The sequence below is a fragment of the Artibeus jamaicensis genome, unplaced genomic scaffold, assembly GCF_021234435.1.
Source record: "Artibeus jamaicensis isolate MK-2021 breed Jamaican fruit bat unplaced genomic scaffold, CSHL_Jam_final contig_473, whole genome shotgun sequence".
In the NCBI taxonomy this organism is placed as follows: Eukaryota; Metazoa; Chordata; class Mammalia; order Chiroptera; family Phyllostomidae; genus Artibeus; species Artibeus jamaicensis.
In genome coordinates, this window is record NW_026521851.1 from 1090805 (window position 1) to 1105624 (window position 14820).

Sequence of the window (14820 nt, forward strand, 5' to 3'; positions counted from 1 at the left end):
AAGTTGTTTTGCAAAGCTTCTTGGTGCTATTGACATTTTGGCCAAATAATCCTTTGCTGTGGGACTGTCTTACGCATTGGAAGGTGTTTAGCAATACCCCTGGCCTCTACCCACTAGAAGCCAATAGTGGGAGAAAGCTGGCATACTTCAAAATACCCAAATCAATAAAGTTATTGGTGAAAATGAAAAATGTGTCTTTTATTTTACAAAAAATAAAAAACATACGGGCTTTTTGGCCAACCCAATTACTAGGTTGTAATTAGATAAATCATTGAATTCAATAGTTCTGGTGGTAAAATAGGGTTTGACTTTGAATCTATGGGAACATAGATTCATAGACTTGGCTTTTTGAAAGCTGCTTTACAGAAGTCACCGGGCATATATGTGACCTTTTATAGACAACCTCAGATAAGTTCAAGAAAAAAATAAAATCAAGCTGCTTGGACCTGGTTTTGACTTTTGAGCCCCTTATTTTGATTTTTCATAATTGTGATGGATGGTATTTCACAAAGATGAGAAAAATCCAACTGTCCCTCCCTATGTGTTACTCAAGTATCTCCATCTATGTCACCCAATCCCATTCCTTACCCACTCTGCCTAATATTATCCAAAAAATCACTTCCTGTCCACACACTGCAACCTTTTCACATTTTGGCCTTCTTCTTCCTAAACATATGCCATTTCCAGTGACTCACCCCCCCACCCCCACCTTGGATGTTAAGATTTGTATCTCCTGTGTCACCAGAGCACCAGCCATCACATTCTTGTATGCTCATACAATGCTCCCTTAACCTCTTAGGGAGTTGTTCGATATACTATTTTATACCTTGTGTGCTACTTCCAAAACTAAACCATGAAACTACTCCTCTGGGGGATTACGTCTTATACATACAAAACCCATCTTGTTAGCCAAAACTCTGAAAATAGCAGGTTAAAATTAAATGATCCCCGTTGCTGTTCAGAACTGGTTTTAATCCTTTTGAAGACTTTCTTCAAGTATATGGACTCATCATAGAAAAATACAAACAAGCTCTGGTGGGGTAGCTCAGTCGGTTAGACCAATGTGCCAATACACCAAGGTCATGGGTTCAATCCCCAGTGAGGGCACATAAAAGAATCAACCAGTGAATGTGTAAATAAGTAGAACAACAAATTCTCTCTTGTTCTCCTTTCTTCTCTAAAATCAATAAATTTTTAAAAAGTTAAAAAAATACAAACAAAAATGTCAGGGGTTCATGGACTCTGCTCCACCTTCCTTAATCTCTCAGGTTAAGAAATGTAACAAGAGCTCACCCTGAGGTTAGTATTTCAGTAGGAGAAAAAAGTTTGGAAGAACACCATAAAAAAGAAAAAAATATATGAATTGTATAATAGATTGTAAACTAGGTTGATAAAATACAGTTTGAGTCATCGGGAGAAAACAAGTCAAATTCTAGTAACACGATGAAATTCTTCCAACTCTCCCGAGAGGCTGGGAAGAAGGGAGGACAGGCAGGAAGAGGGCAGAGAAGCCTGGGGGTGTAAAACTCCAGCGAAGTTTGGAATCATTCTCCTTTAGGACACTAGTGCTGTAACACACAAAGTAGATGATATTAGTAGTTTCTTGAGAAACAGGGTTTCTTGATCAGCTAAGACTTAAGACAGTAGGATAAAGAAGGTTTGGCCAGGTGTCTCCTTATAGGTCTTCTCAAAGTTTTTAATATGTTAACACTGAATCTCTAAGAAGGGAATGTGCTATACACAGCATTTCCAAAATACATCTGACAATGAACTCCCAGAGCATTTCTGGGATCCAGTATTTTAGGACAGTAGTTTTGGGATGCACTATTCCATAGTTTTTTTTAATTTATCCCTTAAAAGTTAAACTAATTTCTGTGCAAATAATGGGTCATCCCAAAGGTGCTTTAAAAATACCCATTTGAGCTTTCTAGCCCTTAAAATAGAGTATTTTCTTTTTGTTTTAAAGAATTCTTTTTTTTGAGAAAAGTTCACTAAATGGGACAAAAAACCCCTGCGAATTATTGATCTTAAAAGGTTTGAAGTTAATCAGTGATTCTCAGTCCCGAGGCATATTAACATTACTGCAGACCTTTAGAAGATCAGTATCCAGGTGTCATCCCAAACCAATTAAACAGGACTCTTTCAGGGGTGGGCAGGGGGCTGACTACTGACTACTGTTTTAACAAAAGCCAGCAATTCCAGTGTGCGACGGGTACAGTGTGCTAATGAGAGACCAACAAGGGTCTTGTAAATTAAAATACAAAAAAAAAACCTCCAAAAAAAGGGCAGCTGCTGGTAATGGTTTCAAGTATGTTAAAGAAAAATAATTTTTGACTTTTCTCTTTTAGACAAATCTCCAAATCTTAAGTATTCATAATGCTCAGTCTCAAGCAAAATGGTCTATGCAAAGATGTAAGAATGCCTAATAAATCCTGTATCTAGTTAGCAGACTTTTAATTTTTCTTGGTAGAACATTCCCCTTTTTGTATGTCAATTAACCCCTCCTGACAACACAGGCTGGAGATATATGTTCCAATCTGTCATCACATACAGAAATTAACTAAAATTACTTAATCTTTTAGAAACAGAATCAATGATTCACAAACTATGGCATTTTATTTCAGAGCCTTTGCTTACATTTGTACAATATATTACATAAATTCTTCACTGTTTGCAGATCCTAATATATACTTTATAGCTTTTATTCTATAAGCTTTTTTTCAATGTTTTGCTGTCAACAAATCTTTACAGTCCTGTACAAATCTGAGTAACTTGAAACCATTTTCAACAAAATTAGTTACTTGTAAGCACACACTACAAGACTGAAAATGCTTTTCTTAGAAAAGTTGAATGTAAAGGATTCTGACACGTTAGCATCTACAACAAAACGCTTCGAAATTCTCACGTCGTATTGCCAGAAAACAAATGAAACATGCCAGCCCCATTCAAAAAAAGTACACAGAACTACAATTAAAACAGTAAAACAGTCTGTACAGTAAAGTACTGTGTATTAACAGTGCCAGGTATTAAATAGCTTGAATGAACACATCCGCAATATACAAATGTCTTACAAAGGTGTAGAATTAAATACAAGTGCCAAACAGAACAGAGATTGGAATCATACAACATAAAGTCAATACAAGTGAGAACAATTCTGTGTTCATTTTGGATTTTATACAAGGCATTTAATTTTATAGGTCTACCACCCAATTAGCTATTTATACTTAAAATAACAACCATCCTTTTGAGACAGTTTATATCAACAACCTTGAACCATACTAATACAGTTTACTTGTTCCTGAAGTTCTCTTGTTGTAGCTCATAATAAAATAAGCAATACAAATGAATTATCTGTATTTAAGGAAAAGAAACATTTACAAGAAAACACAAAAATATAACTGTTATAATTCATTATGAATAAATATACACTTTGAACTGGCTAAGTACAATCTTTATACATTGTTTAAGATTTAATACATTTTATTAGCCATTTTCTTTTTTCCCACAATGTATTATATCAAAATTAAAAAAAAATACTGATTTATAGAAAAATGGCAAAGTACAGTAGTTCCATTCCAATTTGAAGGGGTATGAAAAGCCACTGCAAGACCTTTTAGCCTAATTCAAACCTGTAAACATGTTCAGTCTTTTTTAAAGAGAATCTTTAATATTTGGTTACCAGGATTGATGTCTGCTATCCTGTTAACTGCAGGTTTTGAAGTTATTACATGTGCTTGACTTATACAATTAAAGCCACCCTGAGGTGACTCTCTTTAAAAAACAATTAGTTTGTACAAATGAAAATAGGTTCATATTTTTTCATAAATAAATGGAAAAATATCAAATGTTCCAGCTTTAACAAAATACAAGGGAATAGATATACAGTAAGTTACCTTACCGTGTTCTGGCCCACCAGTGACTACGCTTACTGTGTTGTCTCTACGGGCAGTGAGAAGCCCTCCTCCGCCACAGTGGAAGGCCTTCAAGTCACCAGACACACATTCCCAGACAAGTTGGAAACAATTATTGCTTGAGGAAAAGCAGTTCATTGTACTTTTTCTTCATAAAAAAGTGCACTTAAGTGCCAAGTCAGCTTGTCAAGAAACAATTCTTAAATATAAAATAGTGCTTTGTCTGATTTTTTGTGCCACTGTGCAGTATAAAAAAGACGTGGCCCTCAACAGCCATTAAGTGCAAAGTGCTTTAGCAAGTCCTGCTGTCACCTGCACTCAACTGACATTCCATTTTGTGATGCGCTGGACATGGATGGTTCAGCTAAAGTTAACATAACAGCAGCTGTTATGGAACTGGATGAAGGTGAAGAAGAGGATGAGGATGTAGCAGCACCTAAGGAAGGGAAACCAAATCAATAGCTTAATAAAACATGTATACCACAGTAAGAAGAAATAAAACACTAGACTACACAATTCTGCTCTACTCTCCAAAATCATTTAGCTTACAAGAGCAGTCCATTGGACCCGAAACCTATATAATTGTATTAACCAATGTCATCCAGTAAATTCAATAAATTACAAAACAAGAGCAGTCAAGTCTCACAATGTCATAATGTAAACAAAGGAAAACCCAGTGTCTGTCAAGTGGCTAAACCGCGCCACACTACAGAGTGAAAAAGGACGGACCAAGATACGCTCCTGTCGGGGTCAGACGGAGAAACGTCATGTGCCCAGTCTGTTAGGACAGGGACATAAAACGGAGAGGAAACTTTCTGTAATAATGAAACAAATGTCAAAGGGAGCTTTGAATCCAACAGGAAAAATCCATAATCCACCCAACTCCTAATTCCCGTACCTGTGGAGATTCTTATGAATTTACTTGGTAATAAGAATGGAAGGCTAACGCTTCTTAAAGACGAAACGAAGGGGTCCATTGCTCTACTACTGCCTTTGGCACCGCTGACCACACCACTCCCCGCCCCCTGACACTCTTTTCTTAGCCATCTTCTCCGGTCTTCTTCATTCAAGGCTGCTTCTCAAGTCTTACTGCTTCTGGCTTCTCTTCAGCCCCACCTCTCAAAGTTGGCTGACCCCAGCTTTCCTACCCATACTTCTTTCCTAGGTGACTTACTTAACAACTTTAAAAACCATTTGTAGTAACTACTGTAGTATAGATATGCAAACAATTTGAAAATTATATCCCTACTCCTGACTTCTTCCCTGAGCTACAAACGTAAACATCCCACTGTCTATCAGACATTCATTCCAGTTGATGCCTAGTAGGCATTTTAAAAAACAACAGCAGTAAAACAGAATGTCTCATCCTCAGTGTGCTCCCCAACCTACCAACCTGTATTTTCTAGGTATTCCTCATTTCTGGGGTGGAGTATCCAGTTGTTTCCAGTACCCAAACCCCTTCTCCATCCACCACATTTAACCCATCAACAAGTGCTGGTAACTCAAATTCGTTGCTCTCCATCTTTACTGAAACCACCCTGGTCCAAGTTCCCACCATCTCACTGCTGCAGGGGGCTCCCTGGTCAACACTGCTTCTACCACTGTCCCTCCAGAGTCCACTTTCCACATGGCAAACAGAGTTCTTTGAAAAACTATAAATAGATCATGTCATTTCAAATAGATGCCCATCTACTTAGAATGAAGCTTGAACTCCTCACATGCTTATTCAGCTGATATTTCTACCATTTTATCACCACAATGACTTTGTTTCCACTCCTGAAGGTACCAAGAATGTTCCCACCTTAAAGCAGTTGTTCTCAAGCTGCAGGGATTCTGCCCCCTAGAGGGAGTATCTGGCAATGTCTGGGGACACTTTTGGTTGTCATAACTGTGAGGTGCTACTGGCATCCAGTAGGTAGAGGCCATGAAGGATGCTAAACATCCTACAGGACAGCCCCCCACAGCAAAGAATTATCTGGTCCAAAATGTCACCAGTTTTAAATCTGAGAAACTATTTTAGGGAATACTTTCTGTTCTCTAGCCTAGGACCCTTTTATAGACTGAATGGTGCCCCCCCAAATTTTATGTTGAAGACCTACCTCTCCATGTGACTGTATTTGCATCAGGCCTTCAGAGAAGTAATTAAAGTTAAGTGAGTTCATAAGGGTAGGCCCTAACCCAGCAAGACTGGTGTCCTTGCAAGAAGGAGACCTGACACCAGAGGTTCTTTCTATCTCCCGGTGCACAGAGGACACCACAGGAAGGCGGCCATGTGCAAACCAAGGACAGACTTCAGGAGAAACCAAACTTGCTGAGACCCTGACGTTAGACGTCCAGCCTCCCGAAGTGCAAGGAAACACATTTCTGCTGTAATTATGTGCTTTGCTTTGGCGACAGAGCAGAAATCAAGACAAGTCTTTCCCTCAGATCCACTCCATTCTCTCTTTAGTGGTTTTCGCTAACTGAAATGCATGAGGATTTTGGGGGGAGCAGACTGTAAGCTCTATGAAAGTGAACATTATTGTTTGAGAAATTATTCTTTATGCAAATTTTTTTACTTTACAGATGAGGAATATTCAGAGATTAAAGAACTTGCCTGATGATATACAAACTTATGTTGAGTTTAACAGTGCAATCACAAGCTACTTTTGTTTAAGTAATGCAGAGTCAAAACACTTACTTTCTCTCTCTTTCTTCTTCAAACGCTTTCTCCTCCGATCAATGGAAGCAACTTCAGATTTTAATGACAGATAATGTTTTCTGATTTCTTGCAGTTTTTCTTGAAGAATTGTGATGCGTTCAGCACTTGTCATATTTTCAAGGTCCGCTATGGAGTTAAAACTCTCATTAGTATGTATTTTTTAAATATATTTTACTGATTATGCATTAAAGTTGTCCCATTTTCCCTTCATTCCCCTCCACCCTGCACATCCCCCTCCCACCCACATTCCCCCCCTTTAATTCATGTCCATGTGTCACAAGTTCTTTAGCTTCTACATTTCCCACACCACTCTCGCCTTCTCCCCGTCTATCTTCTGCCTGCCATCTCTGCTACTTCCTCTCTGTATCTTTCCCCCCATCTCTCCCCCTCCCACTCCCATTGTTAACCCTCCAGGTGATCTCCATTTCTGTGATTCTGTTCGATTAGTTGGTTACTTAGTTTGCTTGTTTTTATTTTAGGTGTTGTTGTTAATAATTGTGTTTGTTGTCATTTCACTGTTCACATTTTATCTTCTTTTTCTTAGATAAATCCCTTTAACATTTCATATAATAAGGGCTTCGTGATGATGAACTCCTTTAACTTGACCTTATCTGAACACTTTATCTGCCCTTCCATTCTAAATGAAAGCTTTGCTGGATAGAGCCATCTTGGAAGTAGGTCCTTGAATTTCATGACTTGGAATACCTCTTTCCAGCCCCTTCTTGCCTGTAAGGTCTCTTTTGAGAAATCAGCTGACAGTCTGATGGGAACTGCTTTGCAGGTTACTGTCTCCTTATCTCTTGGTGCTTCTAGGATTCTCTCCATTTTAATCTTGGCTAATGTAATAATGATGTGCCTTGGTGTGTTCCTCCTTGGGTCCAACTTCCTTGAGACTCTCTGAACTTCCTGGAAGTCTATTTCCTTTGCCAGATTGGGGAAGTTCTCCTTTATTATTCCACTTGTTGCCCTTTCTCTTTCCCTTCTGGCACCCCTATAATTCAGATGTTGGAATGTTTAAACATATCCTGGAGGTTCCTAAGCCTCTCCTCATTTTTTTGAATTCTTATTTCTTCATTCTTTTCTGTTTGATGGTTTCTTTCTTCCCTTTGGTCCACTCCACTGATTTGAGTCCCAGCTTCCTTCCCATCACTATTAGTTCCCTGTACATTTTCCTTCTATTCACTTAGTGTAGCCTTCATTTTTTCATCTAATTTGTGACCAAATTCAACCAATTCTGCGAGCACCCTGATCACCAGTGTTTTGAACTGTGCATATGATAGGTCGGCTATCTCTTGGTTGCTTAAAAGTATTGGCTCTGGAGCTTTGATATGTTCTATTCGTTTGGGCCATTTTTTTTTTTTTTTTTTTTTGCCTTGACGCACCTGTTAATACATGAGGGGCGGAACCTTGGGTGTTCACCTGGGCGGGGCAACACACGTGGCTGTGTTGTGATGCTGTATGTGGAAGCAGGGTCAGAGAGGAAACAATGGCTCTTGCTCCACTCTCAGCTGGATCCCAGTCCCCTCTGCCATTTCCCCCAAGCAAACTGGGCCTTTCTAGTGCTGATTCCCATGTGGATGGGCCTGTGTACATTCTAAGACCCCGTGGGTCTCTCCAACAAACTCTTCTGTAGGGCTGAAAGTCTTGCCCTGCGCCTCAACCCCCACAGGTGTTTTCAATCGGTGTTTTGAGGTTTTATTTCCCTGCACTGGGACCCCAGATTGTGTGGTCTGTGTTGCTCCCCAGTTTTGTCTGGTTTATCTGCATGTAAATGTGAGACCACCAGGTCCACCAGCCACCTTGTACACCATGCCCTACTTCACAATCACCACCTCACTGGGTCTGCCTGTTGCCACCCCACGCCCAGGTTCCACCCGCTGCGGTCCTGTGCGCCCAGGATTTGTCAACTGCTACCTTGCGCACCTGGTGCCACCGCTTTTTTGCCGCTATCCCTCTCCGCCCTGCCACCCCGACTCCGACTCCACCCCTCCTACCAGTCTGGATGAATGTGTCTATTTTAACTCCTTGGTTGTCGGACTTCCATACAGTTCAATTTTCTGTCAGTTCTGGTTGCTATTTTGTTTCTAAATTGTTGTGGTCCTTATTTTGGTTGTGGGAGGAGGTACAGTGTGTCTACCTATGCCTCCATCTTGGCCAGAAGTCCTTGTTAGTATGTATTTTTTGAACAAAATTTTAACATACAAAAGAAACAACATTGAGTGTAGTTGTAGAATGAGGTAAAGACAGAAAAACTAAAAATAAGGCTTGTAAATTATGTTTCCCTAAGGTTTTTTCGTAGCCTAGAACAATGCCTGGTGCACAATATATGTACAATATTTGTTGAACTAATCAGTGTATAGAATTAAAGACCTTATAACCTAAATATGTGCTAAAATTCCATATTCATGTACAGTATCACCACAGTATATCATTAAAAATCATACTTAGAAAAAAAGACTAGGAAGACACCAAAATGTTAAAATTGTATATATTTTTAACTGTCAGGAATGTGAATAACTTTTCCTCAATTGCCTTACACATTTTCTTTTTGCAATTTGTTTATTCAAATCAACATCCAAACAAAGTCTCTACAATGCAATTGGTTACTGTGTCTCTAAGTTTGGTTATAACCTCTTTTCAGAATTACTAACATCAAGAGTTACTGGGATAAAGTTTCTACAGATTGTTGATTCAGTATCTGTCACTTACACATCTGAAAGCTCCACTTGTAAACTTTGGGTAATCGATTAGGGGGTTCCTTGAGGTCAGGGTCCTTCTCGCCATTCTTCCCACATTTCCCTGGAGACTGCATCCTGGCAGGAGACTTGGTGCTGTGTGACTTCATTCCAGCAGAAACAGGCTTGACTGGCTGAGTCTTGGTCACACTTTCACCCGCAGAAAGTTCTTCACTATCACTACTGTTTGCTGAAAGAAAAAGAGAAAGAAAAGCATTAGTAACCAGAAAAGTAACAAAGAATTTGTCACAGATTTTAATGGACAATTTAAAATTAACCATTTAAATGTATTACTACAGTAAACAACTTATTTTATAGATCCTGCCTAAAAACCTAGAAAATAATCACGTACAAATGTACCAGCATTACAATTAAGCAAAACAAAAACAAAATTTCTTCTTACCTGAATTGCCACTAATGTTAAAAAAAAAACAACTAATCTCCCATTATAGCTGGTAGACTGTTACATATACAGAAATTATATAAATGGCTTTTTATTCTATTATGTTAACATATACAAAATAAAACACAGAATCTTTTAAAATTATTTATTATTGCCCTGGCTGATATAACTCAGTGGATTGAATGCAGGCTTCAAACCAAAGGGTCACCAGTTTGATTCCCAGTCAGGGCACACGCCTGGGAATAAAGGCCTCCCTGGTGGAGGCCACGTGAGAGGCAGCCACACATTGGTGTTTCTCTTCCTCTCTTTCTCCCACTCTTCCCCTCTGTCTAAAAATAAATAAATTTGAAAATTTATAAAAAACATCATAGAAACTTCTTAATTTTAACATTTTAGATTGCATACATGTATGCTACTACTTTGGCCACAATGATGCACTAATCATCATCTTCAATACAGATTATTTGGGAATAAACTCTAAACTTTGATATATACAGTGAATTTCTTTAGTATTTCCTACATCAGAACTTGAGGACTGAATAAACCATCAGTTTTAACCTACTAAATCTATTCAGTGATTTAGGAAAAATTCTGAAGTCTATGTAACATTCTGTTACATCTGTCTTTGCTGACTAAAGCCTCAGTAACAGAATGGAAATGCTTACTTAACACCTTGACAGTTCAACATGTGACTAGGAGATGGCACCGATACTCCCATCAATTACCTTTCTGGATTACGAAGTGTTAGTTTAGATTCCATGAGAGTTAAATTATTTTCAGAGAGTGGTATCCTCATTCTGATTTACCAAGGTGTAAGCCCAATAATTAAAATGTGAGAATACAATTAACAGCTATCTCTCTATATTATATGGACATTAACTGGCTTGCTAAAGATGACACCTCTTAGGAAATGTCATTTAAATGGTAAAAAATCTTGAAGACAAAAATATCATAGTATAGTAAGAAATGCTTTAAGTATCCTGTCAGTTACTCCAAACACATGATGATCAAATTGGCATGAAAAATCAAATAGATTTTTCATTTAACAATAGCTACCAAAAAATATATATAGTTAGGCTCTCAAGGCCTGAAAAATATTCCAGATAGGAAAGGTACACAGCAACCCCTCCCATAGTGGTGTTTCTAGAATAAAGAAACTCCACACTCACAACATACTCCTTAATCAAATCCCCTCCCAGTCCCCCCACTGCTGCTCTGGGACCCCTGGCAACTCCTAAAGAAGCCCCCAAGGCCTGGCCCCACTCTGATGCAGTGGTCTGCCTCAGCCTGGCTTTCACGGCCTTGCTGAGCACAGCCGCCCGGGGCCCCAAGGAACGCCATATTCACCGCCTGGAAGTCATATGGGCTCAGCAGAACCTCGGGGAGCTGGCCGCATAACCCTTTTCTGCACTGAAGTGCAGCCAAGCCGGCCGATAGCAAAGGTCAGGCAGTGGAGGTGGCAGGAATCTCCTGGAAGAGCAGCAGGAGGTCAGTGTGGGGCACCTGAAAAAAAATTCTTTACATATTTTCTGCTTCTCACTTTGTCTACAAAAGAGAGATAAAATGTGCAGCTCTCAGGAGAATTACAGTATATATATTCCTGTAGGTCAATGAACAGAGTCATTGCTAAAGTTAAGGCTTTAGTTAGAGCACACTTAACCAATGCATATATATTGTTCATAGCGACTCCTGGCCACACAGCTGGAAGTACCAAAGGTAAAGGTGGTAACTGGAGTTGTTGGGATTAAAGCTCTAAGGCTAAATTGATGGTTCTCTTCTAGGCTGGTTTTGCCTTGAAGAATAACAAAGCAATCACTTTCATCATAATAAAAAATAATACACAATTGAAGCATTTCATAATGTGAAACGACAAGGAGAAAGAACTATGGGACACAAAACGAAAATGGAGATGTTCTTATTTATATTAGATTAGATGTTATTTTAAAAAGGATTACCTGCTCATTCAACAGCAATCAATACCAAATTGCTTAATCCAAGAATTACCTAGGATCAGGAGATTTCTGTGTGACTTTTTTGAGAGTAGTGACAAAATTAAAATATTGACCTCTCCCACATCCTGAATACCTTTTCCTTAATGAAGAAAAAATATATCTGCCATAACTTTTAAAATTATAATTGACATGCAATAATTACTTTCAGGCCTATATCATGATTCAACGTTTATATACCTTACGAAGTGATCACCATATCCGCCATAACTTTTGTATTTAAAAAATTAGAGGTGTCACACTTACTGCCTTTCCCCTTCTTTTTGTTGTTTACCACTGTTGCTTTATGGCTTCGTTTCTGCTTTTTCGATGAACTTCCTCCTCCCTGAGCTTCTTTCCCTCTTTTCTGACCCGTACAAGCTACAACAGGAAAGATATTATTAAGTAACACAAAATAAAATCAAGCTTTTCCTAGGTATAAACTAATGCTACATTTTAGAAGCACAAATTCTGAAACTACACGTTCTTTAGGAGATTATAAATTAGTACAGAATTTAGTATTATTTTAAAAATAAGTTATTATTAAGGAGCTGACTTATTGCACACAAAAAATGTCAGTTTTTTCCAAAGCAAATAGCGTGAACATTCTTCTTTAAAAAATCAGATACAGACTTCCACCAAGATGGAGGCATAGGTGGATGTGCCGTGCCTTCTCACACAACCAAGTTTAGAGACAACTAAATATTAGCAACAGAAAACACAGCCAGAACACGGAAAATTGAACTTTTCGGAAGTCCGTTAACAACAAATTCTTCAGCCTGACCGGTAAGGGGCGAAACCAGCGGCTTGTGAAGCGGGGTTGCACAGGAGGACTCGGTCAGACGGACTCAGGCGTGTGGAATCCAGGCGCAGGGTTGGACCTAGTGAGCGACCAAGTGAGCAACCAAGCGACCGACCGCCGGGGAGACAGCGGGGGAGCGGTGCTGCGTGTTGACTGTGGTCGCGCATTTGTGCGCGGGTGGACAGGCGAGGGAGTGGGTGGTTGGACCGGAGCCCGGCGGGTCCCCGCAGCAAGCGGCAGTGGAGGGCACCGCCATCTCCCTGCTCTGACCCCACCTCCACATACAGCGTCATAACCCAGCGACTCTGAGTGGCCCAGTCCAGATGAACCACCTAAGGCTCTGCTCCTACCCAGCGATGCAAAACAGCAGAGGGTGTCGCCACGTCCCGGCTCTGACCACACCCCCACATACAGCGTCACAACCCAGCGACCTGGGAGTCCAAGGAGCCGTTCTCACACTTAAAGGGTGCGAACAGACCAAAAATGGCGCAAGAAGATCTCAAAGCCCCAGAGCCCATAGATCTAAGCGATGAAGAAGTAGCAAAACTCTCAGACGCATAGTTTAAAACACTGGTGATCAGGATCCTCACAGAACTGGATGATTATAGCCTCAAATTAGACAAATATATGAAGGCGAAACTAATTGAAATGAATGGAATTGCACAGGACACCAATAGCAATGAAAAGGAAACTGGGACTCAAATCAATGGAGTGGACCAGAAGAAAGCAAATAATGGCCAAACAGAAAAGAGTCAAGAAGCAAGAATTCAAAGAAATGAGGAGAGTCTTAGGAACCTCCAGGACATCTTTAAATGCTCCAACATCCGAATTATAGGGGTACCAGAAGGGGGAAAGGCACAGCCACCAGTGGAAAACTTATTTGAACAAATAATAAAGGAGAATTTCCCCAATCTGGCAAAGGAAATAGACTTCCAGGAAATCCAGGAAGCTCAGAGAGTCCCAAAGAAGTTGGACCCAAGAAGGAACACACCAAGGCACATCATCATTACATTAGCCAAAATTAAAATGAAGGAGAGAATCCTAGAAGCAGCAAGAGCTAAGGGGACAGTCACCTACAAAGGAGTCCCCATCAGACTGTCAGCGGATTTCTCAAAAGAGACCTTACAGGCAAGAAGGGGCTGGAAAGAAGTATTCCAAGTCATGAAATCCAAAGACCTACAACCAAGATTGCTCTATTCAGCAAAACTTTCATTTAGAATGGAAGGACAGATAAAGTGCTTCTCAGATAAGATCAAATTCAAGGAGTTCATCATCACCAAGCCCTTATTATATGAAATGTTAAAGGGACTTATCTAAGAAAAAGAACTTAAAGAAACATGAACAGTGAAAGGACAACAAACTCACAATTATTAACAACCACACCTAAAACAAAAGCAAACTAAAAGGACAGCTAGATCAGGAGTGGAAACATAGAAATGAAGATCTCAAGGAGGGTTAGCAACAGGGGAGTGGGAGGAGGAGAAGGGGGGAAGAAGGTACAGAAAATAAGTAGCATAGACAGTAGATAGAAAATAGATGGGGGGGCAAGAATAGCATGGGAAATATAGAATCTAAAGGACTTGAGACACATGGTCATAAACTAAAGGGGGGGGTGATGGTGGGGATGGGGGGTAGGGTGGAGGGGAATGAAAGGGGGAATAGAACAACTGTAATAGCATAATCAATAAAAAGTTTTAAAAAATCAGATATAAACTGAAAACGTCTCTCAATAAAGTACTGAGAATTTATGAAATCTAGTAGTAATTCAAAAACAGGTATATACTAAAAATAAAAACTAAATTTTGTTAAGATTCAGTAAGACCAAAATATTAAGATTTAATTACAGGTTGAAATATTAATGATATATCTTATAGTGATATTAACATTATTTTAAATGATATAATGGGATGCATTTTAGTAGTAATTCACAATAACTTAGTTCCCATGGCACTGGTTAACAAAAAAAAACATTTACAAATCCAGCACAGTTGTCAAAGTTGGTTCATCCTCTTGGCAAGAAATTATTCAAAAACATTACATATGTCTACCTCGTCTTCACAAGGACTAGCCCAAGTCCTGAATCTTCACTAATCTTCCCTGGTGCTCAGGCTTCACTGATTAATCACTACTCCAAACTGTAGTCTCTACATTTTTCTCTTTGCTAATGTGGTCCTCAGCATCTGCTGTGTTTCTGATTCTAAGTGTACTATTTTCTCCCACACTATAGACTAAGTTCTTTTTCCAAAGATGAATAAAGCCCCATCTATTCACTTCCAATGT

General features: G+C 39.4%; 1 protein-coding gene across 7 annotated transcripts in view; it reads right to left on the minus strand.

The window, feature by feature from the left end:
- Nucleotides 1-2597: 2597 nt before the first annotated feature.
- The window catches only part of ARID4B (AT-rich interaction domain 4B), a 146859-nt gene continuing 134636 nt past the window's right edge, over nt 2598-14820 (minus strand). For 5 of the 7 annotated variants that reach the window (XM_053667866.1, XM_037167982.2, XM_053667867.1 and 2 more), the window contains 4 exons: nt 12006-12119; nt 9322-9537; nt 6592-6738; nt 2598-4347 (listed from right to left, as the gene is read on the minus strand). In XM_053667866.1, coding sequence (XP_053523841.1) covers nt 4220-4347; nt 6592-6738; nt 9322-9537; nt 12006-12119 — 605 coding nt within the window. In that variant the 3' untranslated portion in view covers nt 2598-4219. Of the gene's footprint in view, nt 4348-6591; nt 6739-9321; nt 9538-11097; nt 11254-12005; nt 12120-14820 lie in introns of those variants that run through there. The other 2 variants (XM_053667868.1, XM_053667869.1) reach the window with 2 other exon arrangements.